Source organism: Ranitomeya imitator, chromosome 1 (assembly GCF_032444005.1).
Source record: "Ranitomeya imitator isolate aRanImi1 chromosome 1, aRanImi1.pri, whole genome shotgun sequence".
Lineage (NCBI taxonomy): Eukaryota > Metazoa > Chordata > Amphibia > Anura > Dendrobatidae > Ranitomeya > Ranitomeya imitator.
The window spans coordinates 531,017,245-531,040,787 of NC_091282.1; the positions used below are offsets into that span (position 1 = coordinate 531,017,245).

The following is a 23,543-nucleotide window of genomic DNA, read 5'->3' on the forward strand; positions in this document are numbered from 1 at the left end:
GATATCTGAAACACCTGAAATTATAAAGGTCTTTGCGGACTTTTACGCGGACTTATATTCCTCCAGGGTCAATGAGTCAGTCGGAGATACGGAGACTTTCCTGGAGAGTCTGGGTCTCCCAAAATTGAGTGAGGAGGATAGGGTGAGCCTCGATGCCCCTATCACCGAGGAGGAACTGAGTCGGGCGCTGAAGTCTATGGCCAATGGGAAGGCACCTGGAGTTGATGGGTTGCCAGCCGAAATCTATAAAAGCTTGGGGGAAGTGTTGATTCCCAGATTAAAGTTAGTACTGGAGGAGGCTGGATGCCAAGGGTATCTCCCAGCATCTATGAGGGAGGCTATTATAGTGGTTATTCCGAAGGAAGACAAGGATCTGGGGAAACCTGAGTCATATCGCCCAATCTCTCTGTTAACCATCGATGTCAAGCTCTTGGCCAGGGTGTTGGCTTCCCGTCTGTCCAGTGTCATTACTAACCTTGTACATCCGGATCAGTCCGGCTTTATGCCTGACAGGTCTACAGCGGTTAATCTGCGGAGGCTGTATATGAATCTGCAGCCGAAGTCTGACAACTGTGGCCGAAGGGTCATTGCATCCTTGGATGCCCATAAGGCGTTTGACAGTGTGGAGTGGGGATATCTCTGGCGGGTGTTGAAGTGTATGGGTATTGGACCGCAATTTGTGTCGTGGATTCAACTGCTATATTCATTACCAACAGCTAGAATCAGAGTGAATGGGGAACTTTCTCAGCCTATAAAGTTGGCCAGAGGTACAAGGCAGGGTTGCCCACTGTCGCCCCTTCTGTTTGCCCTAGCTGTGGAGCCACTGGCCGCCAAGATCCGACAGTCGGATGAGGTCCCTGGGTTCAGATATGGGAGTGTTGAGGAGAAGATTGCGTTATATGCAGACGACATCTTACTGTTCCTGGCGGACCCGGATGACGCCTTGAAAGGGGCCATCGAGATCATTGAAAAATTTGGAGCCTTGTCGGGACTGAGGCTAAATTGGGATAAATCGGTCCTCTTTGAGGTGGATGGGGTGGAGGAGAGTGGAAGTGAGCCATTGGGAGAGGGGCGGCTTAAGGTAGCATCCCTTTTTAAATACCTGGGAATATGGATCTCGATGCCAGTTACAGAGTTTTTGTATAGGAATTTGACTCCTCTCATGGGCATCCTTAAGGCAAAAGTAGATGTGTGGAATAAATTACACCTATCGGTGGTGGGTAGGGTTAATCTTATTAAAATGGTTCTGATGCCCAAAATACTCTACGTCCTACATAACGCGCCAGTTTGGATTCCACGTGGGAAGTTCTGGCAGATTAATGCTCTTTTTAGAAGCCTGATATGGGGGAGGCAGTACCCACGTATTGGCCTGGAGACGCTTCAGCGACCCAAGGAAGATGGAGGGTTGGCTTTGCCCAACCCTGAGTTATATTTTCTTGCAGCCCAGAGTCAGCATTTGAAGGGCTGGGCGCGGGAGGCGTCTTCCAGTGCGGTACAACACTTGATGGAGGGGTTGACAAACCGACGACCGGTGGCGCAGTGTCTGGAGGATGGCTCCTTGGGCGTATTGGGGAAATTGTATCCAACTATGTTTTTGATACATAAATTATGGACCAGACTGCGACAGATTCGGGGGGTTACGGGACTGACTAAATTTACACCGATATGGCTTAATAATAATTTGGTTGAGTTTGCGGCTCTTGGAGTGCTGACAGAGTGGCAGGCCAAAGGAATCCATTTGGTTGCTCAGATAATTCAACAACGGGTGTTAAAGTCCTTTTCGCAGCTGCAGGGGGAGTTTGGATTGAGACCGACTGGGGAGTATCAATACGCCCAGATGAAGCACGCTTTTAAAGCTCAAAACAAGGGCGATGGTATTGAGATCCAAGAGGACATAGTCCTGGAATACGTGTGTGGGGAAGGGTCCACAAGGGGAGTCATTTCCACCCTTTATAAGGACCTACTGCATGCATATTTGCTGGATTTCCCTCTAAAAGCGAGAGCTAAATGGGAAAGAGATTTAGGCCCAATGGAGAATTAAACCTGGGAGTCGGTGTTGGAGTGGGTTCCACGAGTGTCACTGAGTGAGCCGTATAGACTATCGCAGCTGTACATCTTGCACAGAGTCTATAAATCACCGGAAGTGTTGCACAGAGCGGGGTTACGTGCTGACTCTGAATGCCCGAGATGTAGGACTGAGAATGCAGGAATATACCACATGATGTGGACATGTCCAAGACTGGTTGCTTTTTGGCTGGTGGTACTGAGCCGTGTGGAAGGGGCGTATAAATGCAGAGTGCCGAGAGATCCGATGGTGTTCCTACTGGGATATGTGGAGGAAATTAGAGTGGATAACACCTGGAAGATAGCAATAGCTAGGCTATTATATATGGCTAGGAAGGTGATGGCAAGGAACTGGATCAAGGAGGAGCCGCCTACAAGGGGTGAATTCCTGAAATATGTTAAACATGGTCTCAATCTGGAAAAGGGGGTCTACAAAAGATGTGGGAAAACAGAAATATTTGACAAAATGTGGTCTCCGTGGCTCGAGCTGGGATGAGTGGGAATGGGAAATGGGCGAATGAAGACCTGTGAAGGGGGGAGATTGCTAGAGGAATAAGCGGTCATAAGTGAGTCAAGCGGCTCAAAGAGCCATCAATACTGGCAACAAAAGTATAATTGGGAAGAAGCTGTCATGGGAGGGGGAGGTTTGGGGTTTGTTGGGATTGTTGGGGGTTTGGAAAATGAAGAAACTTTGTAATATATTGGAAAATGCATAAAATGTAATGTTCATGTTTATTTTCAATAAAAACCTATTTAAATCAAAAAAATTTGGAATAAATTGTTTTTAACTTTATCAATTAAAAGTTATATTTTAGGGATCCTTGAGTTTTTAGTTTTTTTGCAAGGTCTAGGATTCCGTCTGCAACTGTTTTGGTGGTTTCTAGTCTGGAGTTTAATTCCTCCCTGCCAGACTTTATTGCATTATCTGACTTTTTACAATTATACTGTATTATAGTACAATTAGTTATACAATGTAATGTCTACTAAAAGAAATGCTGTATTGGAGATTACAGTAGCTGTTTTCTTCAAAACACGAGTGAATAAAATGGGCCTTGGGTTGCTGAATGGCATTTGGATGGTAACAGTAGTATATACAGTGGGGCAAAAAAGTATTTAGTCAGTCAGCAATAGTGCAAGTTCCACCACTTAAAAAGATGAGAGGCGTCTGTAATTTACACCATGGGTAGACCTCAACTATGGGAGACAAACTGAGAAAAAAAAATCCAGAAAATCACATTGTCTGTTTTTTTAACGTTTTATTTGCATATTATGGTGGAAAATAAGTATTTGGTCAGAAACAAAATTTCATCTCAATACTTTGTAATATATCCTTTGTTGGCAATGACAGAGGTCAAACGTTTTCTGTAAGTCTTCACAAGGTTGCCACACACTGTTGTTGGTATGTTGGCCCATTCCTCCATGCAGATCTCCTCTAGAGCAGTGATGTTTTTGGCTTTTCGCTTGGCAACACGGACTTTCAACTCCCTCCAAAGGTTTTCTATAGGGTTGAGATCTGGAGACTGGCTAGGCCACTCCAGGACCTTGAAATGCTTCTTACGAAGCCACTCCTTCGTTGCCCTGGCGGTGTGCTTTGGATCATTGTCATGTTGAAAGACCCAGCCACGTTTCATCTTCAATGCCCTTGCTGATGGAAGGAGGTTTGCATTCAAAATCTCACGATACATGGCCCCATTCATTCTTTCATGTACCCGGATCAGTCGTCCTGGCCCCTTTGCAGAGAAACAGCCCCAAAGCATGATGTTTCCACCACCATGCTTTACAGTAGGTATGGTGTTTGATGGATGCAACTCAGTATTCTTTTTCCTCCAAACACGACAAGTTGTGTTTCTACCAAACAGTTCCAGTTTGGTTTCATCAGACCATAGGACATTCTCCCAAAACTCCTCTAGATCATCCAAATGCTCTCTAGCAAACTTCAGACGGGCCCGGACATGTACTGGCTTAAGCAGTGGGACACGTCTGGCACTGCAGGATCTGAGTCCATGGTGGCGTAGTGTGTTACTTATGGTAGGCCTTGTTACATTGGTCCCAGCTCTCTGCAGTTCATTCACTAGGTCCCCCCGCGTGGTTCTGGGATTTTTGCTCACCGTTCTTGTGATCATTCTGACCCCACGGGGTGGGATTTTGCATGGAGCCCCAGATCGAGGGAGATTATCAGTGGTCTTGTATGTCTTCCATTTTCTAATTATTGCTCCCACTGTTGATTTCTTCACTCCAAGCTGGTTGGCTATTGCAGATTTAGTCTTCCCAGCCTGGTGCAGGGCTACAATTTTGTTTCTGGTGTCCTTTGACAGCTCTTTGGTCTTCACCATAGTGGAGTTTGGAGTCAGACTGTTTGAGGGTGTGCACAGGTGTCTTTTTATACTGATAACAAGTTTAAACAGGTGCCATTACTACAGGCAATGAGTGGAGGAAAGAGGAGACTCTTAAAGAAGAAGTTACAGGTCTGTGAGAGCCAGAAATCTTGATTGTTTGTTTCTGACCAAATACTTATTTTCCACCATAATATGCAAATAAAATGTTAAAAAAACAGACAATGTGATTTTCTGGATTTTTTTTTCTCAGTTTGCCTCCCATAGTTGAGGTCTACCTATGATGTAAATTACAGACGCCTCTCATCTTTTTAAGTGGTGGAACTTGCACTATTGCTGACTGACTAAATACTTTTTTGCCCCACTGTAATAATGATACTGCAATTAGTATAGCAACATTTCTGTCATTATGAAATTTTGTAAAGTGTTTCTTTTCTTGCTCACTTTTAAGTTGTCAGCTGTCTTTGCACCAGTCAAGCCACCATGACAAGAAGTTTTACCAATGTGACCAATGTGGGAAGGAACTGACTACTCTTAAGAAGTTACATGACCACAGTGCCTACCACTCTGATGACAGACCTCACAAATGCCATCTCTGTGACAAGGCATATAAAGTAAAAAGTATGTATAAGAGCCATATTTACTTCTAGTCCCTTTTGGTTTGATATTTTCTGTTGGAAAAATGTACATGGTGTATTACAGTATGGTTTGAGGTAGATCTGTGAAGTCATTCTATTTGACTTCAGATAGGCATAGTCTTGACTGCATGTGTTAGGCCTCTTTCACACTTCCGTCGTGGGGTCTCCGTTTCAATCCGTCGTTTTGGGCAAAAAACGGAACCTGCAAATGTGCTCGCAGGAAGCGTTTTTTGCCCATAGACTTGAATTGGCGACGGATCACGACGGATAGCCACACGTCATGTCCATTGTGTTTTGGCGGACCGTCGTCACAAAAAAAGTTCAATGTAACTTTTTTGTGCGTCGCGTCCGCCATTTTCGACCGCACATGCATGGCCGAAACTCCACCCCCTCCTCCCCGGACTGCAGAATGGGCAGCGGATGCATCGAAAAACTGCATCCGCTGCCCATGTCGTGCAGTAAATTCACAACGTCCGTCGGTATGTCGGCCCGACGCATTGCTACGGGCCCGTACCGACGGAAATGTGAAAGAGGCCTTACACACACTTGCAGGATTCCCTCAGACTTCCATATTGAGCAGGGGGATCACTATTTGCATAGCGGTGGTCACGTCGTGCCGACTAGAATCTAATCTACTTGTCTCAGTAGAACATTGAGTGAAGCAGATGAGTAATATGATTACCCTCTCAATCTGGCATTTGAGCGGAATTCTGACAGTGGTTGTAATGCACACTGTAGGGGTTCGTTAATCTGCCGTCCACATAGAGTATTCTATGGGCTCAGCTGGTGAGGTGGGTTCTTTAAGCTGTAGGTCAGGGTGTACAACATGGAGAGAAGTCTATGGTATAAGTAGGATGACACGTGGATCAGGACTGCTGATGACATTCAGACGAGCATAGAAGGAATCCCCAATACAGATAGGGCCAGGAGTGTGGATTTACACAGTAACTGTGTATGTATAATCAGTCCAGGACTTGCATTAAACATATGGTTAGTGGTAGTGTTTTGTGCCGTCAGCAGATGACAAATGGTTAACCTCTGGCAGAAGTTCTGAACAAGAAAACTGGATACTTTCTAGGAGAAAGGACACACAACACTGCTCCAACAGAGTGGGCACCTGTATAACAGAGGATGGTTTGTAATGCTTACAGCTGTAAAGTGGTTAACTGCATGTCTGAGCCAGGAAGTAAAAGCAGATGGTTGGTAAACAGGCTGGAATTTGCTGAAGAGATGGTTAGCCAGCTGAGAGTAATGGAGGGTGAGACAAACGCCAGAAGGACAAATGCAACTGAATTCACAGCCTATTTAATAATGAGACAGAACATGGCTGTCTGAGACAGCCATAAGGGGAATCTGTTGTCAGATTTTTGCTACCCCATATGAGAGCAGCATGATGTAGGGGCTGAGACACTGATTGCAGCAATGTATCACGTACTGGGATACATGCTGTCATTTTGATAAAATAACTGTTTAATCTGCTGCAGATATAGCAGTTCACTGATCCTTGAGCTCTATGTAACCCCTCCCCCACCACTCATGTTCAGTGTACATAGAAAGCTGCCAATCGGGGCGGGGTAATACAGTGCTCCCTAATATGCTTAACTACCTGGCAGCAGGTTTACTAGTCCCCTAGTTATAATCTCCTGCTGATCAGTGATTTTATCAAAATTGCAGCAAGCAGCACAATAAGTGACACATCACTGGAATCGGGGTCTCTGTCTCTACATCTCAGTGGTCTGCTCTCTGATTAGATGGCAAGAACCTGGTGACCAATTCCATTTAGTTCCTTTATGAAAGGGCCAGTTTCCGTTTTGTTTTTTTGTTTTTTTCCATTTTTGTTTTTTCCTCCCCTGTTTTCCAAGAGTCATAACTTTTTTTTTTTTATCCACATAACCGTGTTGTGTTTTTTTTTTTTTTGTGGGACAAATTGTACATTTGAATGATAACATTCATTTTCTCATGTGATGCTCTGAAAAGCCTGAAAAAAAATTCCACATATGTTGAAATTGCAAAAAAATAGGGCAATTCAATAATTTGTTTTGGGTTTTTTTATTTACCATGTTCACTAAATGGCAAAACTGACCTGGCAATATGATTCTCCAGGTCTGTATGATTACACCTTTATCAAACATTCAGTTTTGTTTTTTTTTTAGCCATTTTTCAAGACCTGAAATACTTTCAATTGCCATTGATGTGGGGCTGTGTGAGAGCTTATTTTTTGCTGACACCATATTGGAGAGATGTGGTGATCTAACAAAAAAAAGTAATTCTATCATATCATATATCATAATATGTCATATCAATTTTTTTTTCTCGTTACCTTGTTTACCAATCGGATTAAATGATTTTATATTTTGATAGATCAGACTTTTTACAAATGCGGTGATAAGTACGGTATGTGTATTTTTTATTTTTTTTTAAATAGGTTAGAAATGGGGTGATTGGACCTTTTGTGGTGGTGATGTTTCACATTTTAAATTTTTGTTTTACTGTATTTGAAGGGGATTTAAAGCTGCGATCGTTTGATCTCTTGTGATATACACTGCTCAAAAAATAAAGGAAACACTAAAATCCCACATCCTAGATATCACTGAATGAAATATTCCAGTTGCAAATCTTTATTCTTTACATAGTGGAATGTGTTGAGAACAATAAAACCTAAAAATTATCAATGTAAATCACAACTAATATACCATGGAGGTCTGGAGTTGGAATGATGCTCAAAATCAAAGTGGAAAATGAAGTTACAGGCTGATCCTACTTCAGTGGAAATGACAAGGAAATTATGCTCAGTAGTGTGTGTGGCCTCCACGTGCCTGTATGACCTCCCTACAATGCCTGGGCATGCTCCTGTTGAGGCGGCGGATTGTCTCCTAAGGGATCTCCTTCCAGACCTGGAATAAAGCATCCGCCAACTCCTGGAAAGTCTATGCTGCAACGTGAGGTTGATGGATGGGGTGAGACATGATGTCCCAGATGTGTTCAATCAGATTCAGGTCTGCGGAACGGGCGGCCAAGTACATAGCTTCAATGCCTTCATCTTGCAGGAACTGCTGACACACTCCAGCCACATGAGGTCTGGCGTTGTCCTGCATTAGGAGGAACCCAGATCCAGCCGCACCAGCATATGGTCTCATAAGGGGTCTGAATATCTCATCTCGGTACTTAATGGCAGTCAGGCTACCTCTGGCAAGCACATGGAGGGCTGTGCGGCCCTCCAGTGAAATGCCACCCCACACCATTACTGACCATGCCAAACCGGTCATGCTGAAGGATGTTGTAGACAGCAGATCGCTCTCCACGGCGTCACCAGACTCTGTCACATGTGCTCAGTGTGAACCTGATTTCATCTGTGAAGAGCACAGGGCGCCAGTGGTGAATTTGCCAATCCTGGTGTTCTGTGGCAAATGCCAAGCGTCCTGAACGGTGTTGGGCTGTGAGCACAACCCCCAAAATTTTGCAGAGCTCTGTCAGTGCTCCTCCTGTTCCTTACACAAAGGCTGAGGTAGCTGTCCTGCTGCTGGGTTGTTTCCCTCCTACGGCCCCCTCCACTTCTCCTGGTGTACTGGCCTGTCTCCCGGTAGCACCTCCAGCCTCTGGACACTACGCTGACAGACAAGCAAACCACCTTGCCACAGCTCGCATTGATGTGCCATCCTGAATGAGCTGCACTACCTGAGCCACTTGTGTGGGTTGTAGAGTCCATCTCATGCTACCACAAGTGTGAAAGAACAACCAACATTCAAAAGTGACCAAAACATCAGCCAGAAAGCATTGGTACTGAGATGTGGTCTGTGGTCCCCACCCACTCCTTTGAGTGTGTCTTGATAATTGCCAATAATTTCCATTTGTTGTCTATTCCATTTGCACAACAGCATGTGAAATTGATAGTCAAACAGTGTTGCTTCCCAAGTGGACAGTTTGATTTCACAGAAGTTTGATTTACTTGGAGTTATATTCTGTTGTTTAAGGGTTCCCTTAATTTTTTTTGAGCAGTGTAAATAGCAGTGCGTCAGCATGGCTATGTATAATGAAAATTATGATTGCCTATGAACCCCAACTGCAGGATGTCTTCACTGGAGAATTGTCATGACAGGCATGCGGGTATTCAGCATGTCATGGCAACCCATCTGTACCCTGCGATCACATCACAGGCACATGAAATGACGCGCCCCCTGCTGGCACATGTTAAATGCCGCTCTACCCGCAGCTGTCAAAGGCACATGATAGCTGACTAGCATGATAGCTGTCACCTGGTTTTGCCGATACGAGTTACGGCCACCCACTTTCAGAGCTTATATACAGCATTCTATAATGCTGTGTATAAGCCCCAACCCGACCTGCAAGAGAAGAAAATAACTTTTACTATAACCTCAACCTGTAAGAGAAGAAATAGACCTTTTTATTATACTCACCTGCAGAGCGCTCAGGTCAGAGGCGTGTCGCTTTTCTTGGTCCGGCGCCTCCTGTCTTCTTACGATCACAGTCCTCCTTTTTGGTTCGTGTGGTTGATGTGTCCCTGTATCATCCACAGTGTCTCCTCGCACTCCGATGCAGGTCTCCCTTCAAATCAAGGTACTGCAGTGTGCATTGCAGGATTTTGCTCTGCCCTCAACAGGGCAGATAAGTATGCCTGCGCAGGAGCGTGGTTTCGGGGAGCCTGTGTGGATGATGCAAGGATTCGTCATCCACACGAAGCAAGCAGGAGGACGGCGGCATCTTAGTAAGATGGGAGACGCCTGTCCAAGAAGAGCGACACCCCTTGGACTGGACCACTTCTCAAGTGAGTATAATAAAAGGTCTTTTTCTTCTCTTACAGGTTGAGGCAGGTATACATCATTATAGAATGCTGTTATAGCAGCCCTGAATGGTGATGGCCAAACCTGGTGACAGGTTCCCTTTAAATCAAATATAGGAGAAGAGAGCAGGGCCCAGTTTTGGTGCTGGGACAGGTGAGTAACAGTGGCTGCACAAATTTACTGTAAGCCCAGAAAACTCATTTTAAGGATGCTTTATTTCAAGAGTATATTACTATACTTCAATGTTTGCTGCAGTATTGTTCTATTAGATGCATTTCAGAGGTTTGGATAATTTCATGAGCTTTATCGACAGTACATCACTTTCGGCTGATGATTAGATTTTCTCCCATCGCCTCATGGACTGATTTTACTTTTGATTAAAATTGTCCTAGTTTGTGTGGTTAGAAAATAAAAAATTAGCTTTTTAGCTAAACATTTATTTAAATTCTCCTAACTTTCTAAAACAAATTTATTCCACAGGCTGAAATGTGTTAAACCTTCCATATGTGCCCAGTCCAGTTGGGCCACTTATGAGGGAATTTCTTGGTAAATCAGCTGTTATTGGTCCCTTCCTTCTTCTCAGTAATTTTAGAAAAGGTACAAATCCTAGATTAAAAGTCCTCTTACCCATTGTCAGGAGCACATCATCTATTTACAGAGGTGTCTGTACTGCCAACCAACTGATCTTGAGGTCCGCAAAAACAATGCGATCAGCAATAATGGAGTGACTCGTCGCTTACCCTTCAGTTGCTTAACATTTTTACACTAAGGCAATGACCTGAAACAATCGTTTATATGGTCGTTCAGGCGACAAGCCTTGTGCCTTTGAGCATACGCTTAACCATTACACAGCCAAATCATATCAGTTTCTCAGTTTGCAGATGTACTATGATTGGTTGGCAATAGAGACCATTTTTCTTTTAGAAATCTTGGTTCAATACAATTTTGAGGGTGAGGTCATTTTCTGAACAAGTCTGCCATATCCATGCTGGTAGGGAATAGATGAGGGGCAGTACCCCCAAAACACACTGTCTACAAATTGAGATTCTAGTTTTGGCTTTTATCCAAAGTCACGTGACAAGGCTTGTTAAAGGGTCGACATTGACTTTCAGGTTTGCTACTTCCAATAGGTGGCACTAGAGTTCTAGTCCTTTTTCTCTCTGAAGTGACATTTTGGTAAGGAATAGTGAAATTCAAGCATGATCCAAAACTCAATACCCTCATAAAAACTTTTTTCTAAATACATTTTAAAAAAGTGGTTAACTCCTTAGCGACCGCCGATACGCCTTTTAACGGCGGCCGCTAAGGGTACTTAAACCACAGCGCCGTTAATTAACGGCGCTGTGGAAAAAGTGAATAGCGCCCCCCAGAGTCGGATTTTCTCCGGGGTCTCGGCTGCCGCGGGTAGCCGAGACCCCAGAGAACATGATTCGGGGGGATTTTTACCCACCCCGCATTTGCGATCGCCGGTAATTAACCGTTTACCGGCGATCGCAAAAAAAACCCAAAAAACGCGATCTCTTTTTAATTTCTCTGTCCTCCAATGTGATCGCACATCGGAGGACAGAGAAAAGGGGTCCCAGGTGGCCCCCCAATACTCACCTATCTCCCCCGGTGCTCCTCGTGGCTCCCGGTGGGCGCCGCCATCTTAAAAATGGCGGGCGCATGCGCAGTGCACCCGCCGGCCGGCCCCGCGAGAATCTTTGGGCTCTCGGCTGCCGGGGGTAGCCGAGACCCCAAAGAGCATGATCGGGGTCGGTTTTACCGACCCCTGTTTTGCGATCGCCGGTAATTAACTGTTTACCGGCGACCGCAAAAAAAAAAAAAAAAAAGTAAAGTGTAATTCTCTGTCCTCTGATGTGATCGCACATCAGAGGACAGAGAAATAGGGGGATTCGGGGACCCTGTCATACTCACCTGTGTCCCTGGATCCTCCTGCTGCTCCTCCTGGCCTCCGGCAAAAGAAATTGGCGGGCGCATGCGCAGTGCGCCCGCCATCTGTCTCCATCTGCTGGCCGGCAGGAGAACAGCAGTTGGGGCTAAAATTAGGGCTAGGGCTAGGGTTAGGGTTGGGGCTAAATTTAGGGTTAGGGTTGGGGCTAAATTTAGGGTTATGCTTCTTTCACACTTACGTCGGTACGGGACCGTCGCAATGCGTCGGCCCGACATACCGACGCACGTTGTGAAAATTGTGCACAACGTGGGCAGCGGCTGTAGTTTTTCAATGCATCCGCTGCCCAATCTATGTCATGGGGAAGAGGGGGCGGAGTTACGGCCACGCATGCGCGGTCAGAAATGGCGGATGCGACGTACAAAAAAAGTTTCATTGAACGTTTTTTTGTGCCGACGGTCCGCCAAAACACAACTGATCCAGTGCACGACGGACGCGACGTGTGGCCATCCGTCACGATCCATCGGCAATACAAGTCTATGGGCAAAAAACGCAACCTGCGGGCACATTTGCAGGATCCGTTTCTTGTCCAAAACGACGGATGCCAAACGATGCAAGTGTGAAAGTAGCCTTAGGGCTAGGGTTAGGGTTGGGGCTAAAGTTAGGGTTAGAGTTGGGATTAGGGTTAGGGTTTGGATTAGGGTTGGTATTAGGGTTGGAATTAGGGTTACGCTTGGGATTAGGGTTAGGTTTAGGATTAGGGTTAAGGTTAGGGTTGTGATTAGGGGTGTATTGGGATTAGGGTTAGGTTTGAGGTTAGGGTTGAGATTAGGATTAGGGGAGTGTTGGATTTAGGGTTTTGATTAGGGTTATGGTTAGGGTTGACATTAGGGTTGTTTTGGAGTAAGGGTTGTGATTATGGTTAGGGTTAGTGATTAGGATTATGGATCAGGTTGAGATTAGGGTTAGGGGTGTGTTGGGGTTGGGGTTGGAGCTAGAATTGGGGGGTTTCCACTGTTTAGGTACATCAGGGGGTCTCCAAACGACAGCCAATTTTGCGCTCATAAAGTCAAATGGTGCTCCCTCCCTTCTGAGCTCTGCCGTGCGCCCAAACAGTGGTTTACCCCCACATATGGGGCATCAGCATACTCAGGATAAATTGGACAACAACTTTAGTGGTCCAATTTCTCCTGTTACCCTTGTGAAAATAAAAACTTGGGGGCTACAATATCTTTTTTTGTGAAAAAAAAAATATTTTTTATTTTCACGACTCTGCATTCTAAACTTCTGTGAAGCACTTGGGCATTCAAAGTTCTCACCACACATCTAGATAAGTTCCTTGGGGGGTCTAGTTTCCAAAATGGGGTCACTTGTGGGGGGTTACTACAGTTTAGGTACATCAGGGGCTTTGCAGTCGCAACATAATGCCCACAGACCATTCTATCAAAGTCTGCATTCCAAAAAGGCGCTCCTTCCCTTCCGAGCTCTGCCGTGCACCCAAACAGTGGTTTACCCCCACATATGGCGCATCAGCGTACTCGGGATAAATTGGACAACAACTATTGCAGTCCAATTTCTCCTGTTACCCTTGTGAAAAAAAAAAACTTGGGGGCTACAATATCTTTTTTGTGGAAAAAAAAATATTTTTTATTTTCACGACTCTGCATTATAAACTTCTGTGAAGCACTTGGGCATTCAAACTTCTCACCACACATCTAGATAAGTTCCTTAAGGGGTCTAGTTTCCAAAATGGTGTCACTTGTGGGGGGTTTCCACTGTTTAGGCACATCAGGGGCTCTCCAAACGCGACATTGCGTCCAATCTCAATTCCAGCCAATTCTACATTGAAAAAGTAAAACGGCACTCCTTCACTTCTAAGTTCTGCGGTGCGCCCAAAAAGTGGTTTACCCCCACATATGGGGTATTGGCGTATTCAGGAGAAATTGCATAACAAAATTTATGGTTACATTTCTGTTTTTACACTTGTGAAAATAAAAAAAATGGTTCTGAATTAAAATGTTTGCAAAAAAAAGTTAAATGTTCATTTTTTCCTTCCACATTGTTTCAGTTCCTGTGAAGCACGTAAAGGGTTAATAAACTTTTTGAATGTGGTTTTGAGAACCTTGAGGGGTGGTTTTTAGAATGGTGTCACACTTCATTATTTTCTATCATATAGACCCCTCAAACAGACTTCAAATGTGATGTGGTCCCTAAAAAAAATGGTGTTGTAAAAATGAGAAATTGCTGGTCAACTTTTAACCCTTAAAACTCCCTAAAAAAAAAAAAAAAAAATTCGGTTTCCAAAATTGTGCTGATGTAAAGTAGACATGTGGGAAATGTTATTTATTAACTATTTTTCGTGACATATCTCTCTGATTTAAGGGCATAAAAATACAAAGTTTGAAAATTGCAAAATTGCAAAATTTTTCGCCATATTTCCGTTTTTTTCATAAATAATCGCAAGTAATATCGAAGAAATGTTACCACTAATATGAAGTACAATATGTCACGAAAAAACAATCTCCGAATCAGCGGGATCCGTTGAAGCGTTCCAGAGTCATAACCTCATAAAGTGACAGTGGTCAGAATTGCAAAAATTGGCTCGGTCATTAAGTACCAAATTGGCTCTGTCACTAAGGGGTTAAAGTAGGAGAACAACTTTTACTTATTGCATAATCCCAACATGCAAAACGTCAATTAAGAGTCTGTATACCTATGTCAGTCAGTATAGTAATAAAGTAATGTTTAAGCAAAATTCTGGAGGACAGAAAAGATGTTATTACTCATATGTATAGTATCAATTCTCTTTTAATGGTATTGTACCGTAAGTTAGAAATACCCATAAAAGTCAATGGGCCCAATTAATCAAAGTTCTTATACTCCAGAATTCTGTCGCAAAAGCTTTTAAGTCACACAAGTTAGTAGCAACTTGGCGTTATGCCAGAGGTTTGTGACTTTTGGTGGCTTCACAACCAATTCTCCAAGATTCATCAAAATGGGTGGAATGGGGATGCTGCAAGGGTGTTACGCCACAACTTGTTTATTTCATGACGAGCTGTGGCGTTCCCTACTCCCAGAAATCTGTAGCGCACAGAGGTTCACGCCGTTTGTCAGATGCTTCAGATTCATGAAGAGGCATGCAACTTTTCATGAATCATGAGCATCTGACTCCAGCACACCCCCTCATCAAGGCCAGCATGAACAACGTTGGACTTGATGAATCTGGCCCCAAAAATTTTGAATAAAATAAAAACATTGTTTAGGTGCCTAAGAGTACAATGTGAGCATGTGGTTAATAAAAATAACTATAGTCGTATTTAAAATTCAGATCTCATGGATATTTTGTCTCAAATGATAGAATCCAACATACCTCACGTCTGAGAAAAAAATTGGCATGGTCGCCAAAACTGGCTGTAACGCCAAGGAGTTAAAATACAGGAGGTGGTAATACAGGTGCTTCTCAATAAGTTAGAATATCATCAAAAAGTTCATTTATTTCAGTTCTTCAATACAAAAAGTGAAACTCAGATATTGTATAGAGTCATTACAGAATGATCTATTTCAAGTGTTTATTTCTGTTGATGTTGATGATTATGGCTTACAGCCAATGAAAACCAAAAAGTCATTACCTCAGTAAGGCTAGGTTCATATTGCGTTAGGTGCCATCTGTTTAACGGAACCGTTGCTAAGCAGCACTAACACAATGTAACGGATCCGTTAACACACCTATTGCCATCCATTATCGTAACACATCCTAACACATGTCAAAATCGGCATGCGTTAGCAATGATGCATTACTTTGTGACGCACCCTCGAACGTGCTCTACCTCGTTTTCGGGTACGTTAGGTCTAATGCACTGACGCGTTTGCTGTGTATAGACCTCTATTACTAACGTATGCCAACGCAATGCTACCATACGTTAGCGCAATCGTAGAAAAAAAGTGGATTTGGGCATCGGCGTTAGTGCATCCATTTAACAGATATGTTAAATAAGGTGTTCCCCCAACTCCGGTCCTCAAGAGCCACCAACAGGTCATGTTTTCAGGATTTCCTTAGTATTGCACAGGTGATGGAATTATTGTCTGTGCAGGTGATGCAATTATCACCTGTGCAATACTATGGAAATACTGAAAACATTACCTGTTTGTGGCTTTTGAGGACTGGACTTGGGGAACACTGTGTTAAACGGATGGCACAAATGTGATGTGAACCTAGCTTACATTAGAATACTTTAACATCAGCTTGAAAAATGATTTTAAAATCAAAAATGTTGGCCTACTGAAATGTATGTTCAGTAAATGCACTCAATACTTGGTCGGGGCTCCTTTTGCATCAATTACTGCATCAATGTGGCGTGGCACGAAGGCGATCAGCCTGTGACACTGCTAAGGTGTTATGGAAGCCCAGGTTGCTTTGATAGCAGCCTTCAGCTCATCTGCATTGTTGGATCTGATGTCTCATCTTCCTCTTGGCAATACCACATAGATTCTCTATAGGGTTAAGCTTCAGGTGAGTTTGCTGGTCAATCAAGCACAGTGATACGGTTGTTTTTAAACCAGGCATTGGTACTTGCTGGAGACTGAAATGTCCATCTCCAAAAAGCTTGTCAGTAGAGGGAAGCATGAAGTGCTCTAAAATTTCCTGGTAGATGGCTGTGCTGACTTTTGGTCTTGATAAAACACAGTGGACCTACACCAGCAGATGACATGGCTCCCCAAACCATCACTGATTGTGGAAACTTCACACTAGACCTCAAACAGCTTGGATTGTGTGCCTCTCCACTCTTCCTCCAGACTCTGGGTCCTTGATTACCAAATGAAATGCAAAATTTACTTTCCCTGTGGAGTCTGTCAATGACTGCCTTCTGGACATCTGTCAAGTCAGCAATCTTCCCCATGATTGTGGAGCATACTGAAACAGACCAAGGTACCTTTTTTAAACGCTTAGGAAGCCTTTGCAGGTGTTTTTTCTTAATTATTCTAATTCACTGAAATAATGACTTGGATTTTCATTTGCTGTAAGCCATAATCATCAACATTAACAGAAATAAACACCTTGAAATAGATCACTTTGTTTGTAATGACTCTATATAATAGGAGTTTCACTTTTTGTATTGAAGAACTGAAATAAATGTAACTTTTTGATGATATTCTAATATTGTGAAAAACACCTGTATATCTTGTGGATATGTTACTGGTAGTTTGTCTTCAGGACAGGTGTGCACAACTTGCAGTGTAGAACCATGTGTCCCATAATGACCTTCTGTGTGGCCTCCAGTCGTATACAGTGGCATATGAAAGTATTCAACACCTTGTCTTTTTGCCTTTTTTGTTACATTACGTGTTTAAATATTTTTGTAAGCCGATTTGTATGTGATGCATCAGCACTAATGGTCTAAGTTGGTGAAATGAGAAAAATATAGGCATAAATTAAATTTATGGGGTAAAGTAAATAAAAAATTGTCATGTGCATATGTATTCACCCCTTTTACGATGAAGCCGCTAAAAGTTTCTAGTGCAAGCAGTTATCTTCATAAGTCATATGCTTAGTGAAAAGAAGTCCACCTGTGTGCAATCTAAGTATCACATTTGTCAGTATATACAATCCACAGAGGCTGGAACACCATTATTCAAGAGGCACCACTAACCAAACTACACCATGAAAACCAAAGAGATCTCCAAACAAGTTGGGTACAAAGATATCCCAACCTCTGATCTCCCAGAGCACCTTCAAATCCATTGTCATCAAATGGAAAGAACATGGTACCACAACAAACCTGCCAAGAGTGGGCCGCCCACCAAAACTCCTCAGCCTGGGCAAGAAGGGCATTGGTCAAAGAGGCAGTACAGTGGCCAAAGGTAACCCTGAACGAGTTGCAGAGTGCTCAAACAGAGACTTGGGTATCTGTCCATACGACCACAATAAGCTGTACACTCCATAGTGGTGATCTTTATGGAAGAGTGGGCAAAAAAAAAACCTTACTTACACACAAAAATTGTAAAGCTCATTTTCAGTTTGCCAAAAGACGTGGGAGACTCCCAAAAATGTATGGAAGGTGCTGTGGTCAGATGAGACCAAAATTGAACTTTTGGGCCACCAAGGTAAACGCTATGTCTGGCACCAAACCAACACAGCTCATCACCCCAAGGACACCATCCCCACAGTAAAATGTGGTGGCAGCATCATGCTGTGGGGATGTTTTTAAGCAGCAGGGATAGGGAAAATGGTCTGGGTCAAGGGGGAAGGTGTATAGTGCGAAATACAGGGATATTCTGTAGCAAAACCTGTTTGACAGTGATTTGAGACTGAGACTGGAGGGAGGGTCACCTTCCAACAAGACAATGACTCAAAACATACTGCTAAAGCAACACTCAAGTTGTCTAAGGAGAAATGTGTAAATATTTTGGAATGGCCTAGTCAAAGCCCAGACCTTAATCCAATTGAGAATCTGTGGTCAGACTTGAAGACTACTGTTCACCAGAGGAAACCATCTAACATGAAGAAGCTGGAGCAGTTGTGACTTGAGGAAGGACAAAAGATGTGAAAAGATGGCAAGATGAGAAAAGCTGACTTAACGAAACCGATTTGCAGCTGTAATTTTTTGCAAAAGGAGGCTCTACAAAGTACTGACTACACGGGAGTGAATAGTTATGCACACTGAGTTTTCAGTTCTGTCCTATTTGTTTGCTTCACAATAAAAAGAAAATCAAATGTTGGCAAACCCTCAAAAAAAAAACTGAAATTCCAGGTTATGAGGTAGCAAAACACGCAAAATGCAAAGGGAGTGAATACTTTTGTGAAGCCACTGTACATGCCCATTAAAAGAAGAATGCGGTCATTTGGGTTGCAATATTCCATGATTTACCCAGCAGTGTGATTGGGTTCCAGTATGTGCTCATATGTAGTTTCCCTGGTAGACACAGAAATGCTTTTCTAAGAGGGAAACTACATATGAGCATATACTGAGAAGAGCAGTGACACCCAGGATCAGGCACAAGCAACTTCTAAGGCTGCCATCACACTAGGGGTATTTGGTCAGTATTTTACATCAGTATTTGTAAGCCAAAACCAGGAGTGGGTGATAATACAGAAGTGGTGACGTGTTTCTATTATACTTTTCCTCTATTTGTTCCACTCCTGGTTTTGGCTTACAAATACTGATGTAAAATACTGACCAAATACTGCTAGTGTGAAAGTAGCCTAACTGTGTATTCTGTAGACATCTCTGAATGCCTCACATATCAGGAGATATGAGGACAATTGACCTGTTTAGTAATCCAGAAAGGAGTTTATAAATTGTCCTACATTCATACATGTCTATTTTCATATACAACTAGCCATCTGTATTGCCTCTTTCTCATTCATTTTTCTCTTATCTGGTTTTAGAAACTGAAGGAGATAGTGTATGTACTTTTTTTTTTTTATCCATTGACTCTTAATAATGGATGAGTGATAACATTATGGCCTGATACATCAAAGCTTTTAAGCCAGAAATTCTGCTGTGAAAAGGTTTGAAAAATCACCAAATCTTCGCTAAAAAAATGTTGCGATTTTTGCTGTTTTCACCCCCAATTTCACCCTTCTCCTCCATAGTGGGCTGAACTTGTTTTGAGGAGCATGAATTAGATGACTGTTTCCTTTGATATTTAAAGAAAAAAAAAATTGTAGCTGTTTTTTTATGGTCTCCTTTTGGGACTTGAAGATCCAATTAATGTTGCAGTATATAAGAAAAAAATTAGTCTTCTATGAAGTTCAGTCTTTGCTGCCCCCCCCTGTCATGATACCCATCAGCACTCTGTGATCACATCATTGGAGGGGGGTTGCCAGCTGCAATGGGCACATTGCCTCCGCTAGACCATGTGCCTTGAATGATGCGGTCTGACAGTGACAGCAGCAATTGAAGCTCAGAGCGCATCCGTTATAGTCAGATGCTGGCTGTATTACACAACCGGCATCTGCTAAGTATTGAACGGTTTAAGCTCCTGAACCCGCTTCATAGTTCCGAACCTGACATATATTTCTAAATCCTCTTCAAAAAACCTGGGAATAATAGTACTGGTTAGGGAATACGCCTAAGGGGTCCAATTATGGCCTATGTTAATATGTACGGTACTGTATATTAAAACCACAAAATATCAGTAGAGAATGGACCATGTTTTCTTTCAGTACACTTACGTCCACCAAATTGTGACAACTAGGTTTCTTCATTGGTAACTAGATATGGTGCCTTTCCTCTGCTTATAGTAATTTTAAAGAAAAATTCTCTAATTCTATGAATAGGAGTTCATAACTTTATAGAGATAAATAAGGAATAATGGATTTAATTTTCAGTGAATTTAAAGAAACATGCTAAATGTATTTCATTGCATCCAAAATCTGCTAGGTCCTCCTGGAGCATGAAGCTGGCATTCTTGGCTGAAAGACTGCAAATCTTGGGAGATATCTTGAGTTTTTAGGATTAGTTAAAATGATTTTATAATTACATTGCCATTCTCTAATGACTGCAGTTTAATTTAGTTCCGCTGCATCCCAATAGAACATCTGTGCAACCTTATGAGTATCTCTTCGGCAGTCAGTGCAGGTCTTCCATTAAAAAGGAATATATAAAAGATTTGCAAAATACTGACAAATACTTTGAATAGAAAAACGAGCCTACTTCCAGACAGAAACCTTCCATTAAACTGTCTGTTATTGCACTTTGCTTTGTTACTTTAAATGGCATCTGTACTTTACTGCAACAAACTCTGCTTAAATCAATAGTACAAGTGAGTACAAGTAACTATGCAATATCTTATTTCATAAAATTAGAAATTTACTTAATTCTCCACTAATGAGACACTTCTTCCCCTCCACCTTGCCTCCTGAACTCACTGTCCACTTTGAAAAACAACTCCTCTTCATGTTGCCCAAGACAAGGACTGCCAGTACAGTGAGGTGTCAGGTTCCACCTCTTAGGCTAGGGTCACATTACTTTAGGGCAGTCCGTTTAGCGCATAGCGCTACGGACTGCGCTAACGCAATGTCCCAAAAGGATCGCGTTAGCCGATCCCGCTAGCGCAGATCCCCGGTCTGCGCTAGCGAGGAACGGACCGCGAACGCTGCTTGCTCAAATGACGGCACATCGCTAGTGCACGCCCAATGTGGGCGTGCGCTAGTGATGCGTTCGCCATTACTAGCAATGGCGGCGTTAACGGACTACGTTACACCGCGTTATGCCGTGGTGTAACGTAGTCCGTTAAACGGGGTCACATAACGCAATGTGACCCCAGCCTTATTGAGTTCTATAGGGAGGGAAGGTGATAGAGCGAGTAAGAAAATGGACAGAGGGAGACAGAGAGATCATTGTGAGCTATAGAGCTCTAATTTGGTTTCATCTGTTCATAAATATTTCTCTATCCCCATGATGGCACCACGGAGAGAGGGGTCCGCCCCCAGGGACAGGAAACCTACAGGTGAAAAAGGGCGTACCTCTCTCCCACATCAGTTGGTTTCCTGTCCCTGACGGGTAACCTACAGCACATACCTGAGAATTCGTCGTGGGATTCCAGGGAGCTGGTCCGGTCGGTTCCTGACAGGGGGCGCCCTGTCACGGCTGGATCCAGCAGGTTTTTCTCCCCCCTTTTTCTCCGGCCCTGAAGCACCACCGCTGGGGTCGGCGGGCCCTATGGGTGAGTGTGGTAGGGGGGAGGCAGTGAAGGGGATCGAGCCTGCCTTCCCCGAGAAGAAAAAAAAAAAAAGGGGGAGGAAGGAGGCAGGTGACGGCGGTCACCGATACAGCCTCCATACCGCTAATCGGTACATGGAGGTAGCGGCGGCTACGCTACCATGAGGGGACGCAGGAGCGCACTAAAGCGCACATGGCACCGCTAGACGCCGGCCGCCTAAACCGGAAGTACGGGGCGGCAGGACAGGGGCGGAACGCTAGAGCGCGCGCGCGTCCCCGATTATATCTTCCCTATGGGGTGCCGTGCTCTGGACCGAAAGTAGCGCGCGCGCATGCGCAGGTCACCGCTTCCGACGGCGGCAAATTTAAAAAGGAGCATTTCCAAGGGGGATATGTGGATTAAGCCTCCTCTTTGCTAAAACGCAGCGTGGAGGCCACTATGAGTGTCAAAGAGCTCAAGATGCACAGGAGTGTGTACAATTGTCTCCTGAGCAAGTGCAGGTACAGCGGCACCAGCGCTCACAGCATCAGCGCAAGGGAAACGCTTCCTCTCAGCAGCGCAGCAGCAGTGGACGCTCAGGGTCACAACGCAGCCGGGTCTCTGAAAAAACTATGCGACCGGTGACGAATCCAGTGGATATAGTCCCGAGGCCAGAGACGGTATCTCTTATTCACAAGGGGTGAGTGATCTACGTGAAAGTACTAATGTAATACGTGGTTACTCTTTCTCCTAGGGAAGAAAATGTGCAGGCAAATCAAAGCACAAAGTGTGTGCGATATGTCTAGAAGAGCTACCTTCCTCCTGGGAGAAAAAGCTATGTGGGTCTTGCATAGAGAAAACCATTCAGGAGGAATCTCCGACGTTCGCCTCAGACCTAAAATCATTAATTAAGTCAGGTGGAAAGTGCCCTCAAAAGCATTAAAACTTCGAAGAAAAAACGAAGATCAAGCCACAAGTCTCCCGAATCTAGTATAGATGAGTCAGAGAGTGAAACGTCTGATTCTAGTGACTCTCCAGCATCCGACACCTCTTCACTATCCTCAGAGGGGGGACGCAGTTGTTTCCCTATCGAAGAGACAGACGCATTGATAAAGGCTATCAGAACAACCATGGGCCTGGTAGATGAACGTCCTAAAAGAACGGCACAGGATATAATGTTCAGTGGATTGGAACAAAAGAAAAGAAGAGTATTCCCGATAAATGAACAAATTCACTCTTTGATCAAAAAAGAATCGAAAAAACCGGACAAAAAAGTTCTCTTGACTCCTAAGAGAAAATACCCGTTTGATGACCCAGCTTGCTCATCCTGGAGCAAGGCACCAAAATTGGATGTGGCCATAGCAAAGGCCTCTAAAAAATTTGCCCTGCCCTTCGAGGACATGGGTACCCTAAAGGACCCGATGGACAAAAAAGCTGACACTTTCTTAAACTCCTGGGAATCAGCAGGAGGTGGTCTAAAACCAGCCATCGCAGCCACTTGTACGGCCCGCGCCTTAATAGTATGGCTCGAGCACCTGGATTCCCAATTAAAGGAAAAAGTCTCAAGAGAGACAATCCAAAAATCAGTGTCCATGATGAAAGGGGCGGCAGCCTTCTTGGCAGACGCATCGGTGGATTCGGCGAGATTAGCAGCCAGGTTGGCTTCCTTCTCAAACGCTGCAAGACGTGCCCTGTGGCTAAAGTGCTGGCTGGGGGACTTGCAAACGAAGACCAAATTATGCTCAATACCTTGCGAAGGTGAATTTCTGTTTGGGTCAACATTGGACGACATCCTTGACAAAGCGGGGGATAAGAAGAAATCTTTCCCCGGGTTTCCCAACCAGTCTTATAGGTGTTCCTTTCGGAACAGAAAATTCATGCAGAGAAGACCCCCAAAAGGGAATAAAGATGGATGGGAAGACAGAAGGAACAAAAACAGAGGCTTCTTGTTCAACAAACCCCCCCCCCCCCCCCTCCGGATAATAAAAAATCACAATGAAGGTACTCCCCGGGTCGGAGGGAGACTAGCCGAGTTTCTTCCAGCCTGGGAAAAAATTTCAAACAGTCCTTGGATTTTAGGTATAATACGAGAAGGTCTCAGACTCAAATTTCGTATCCCTCCCGGCACCTTCTTCATGATAACGCCTCAGAAACAGTCACACGAACAGTCAGC

At 43.9% G+C, this 23,543-nt stretch overlaps 1 protein-coding gene across 2 annotated transcripts in view; it reads left to right on the top strand.

The window, feature by feature from the left end:
* LOC138677355 (myoneurin-like) overlaps positions 1-23,543 on the top strand; it is a 70,478-nt gene that overhangs the window by 32,361 nt on the left and 14,574 nt on the right. For both annotated transcript variants that reach the window (XM_069767418.1, XM_069767427.1), the window contains exon 3: positions 4,849-5,018. In XM_069767418.1, coding sequence (XP_069623519.1) covers positions 4,849-5,018 — 170 coding nt within the window. The remainder of the gene's footprint in view (positions 1-4,848; positions 5,019-23,543) is intronic.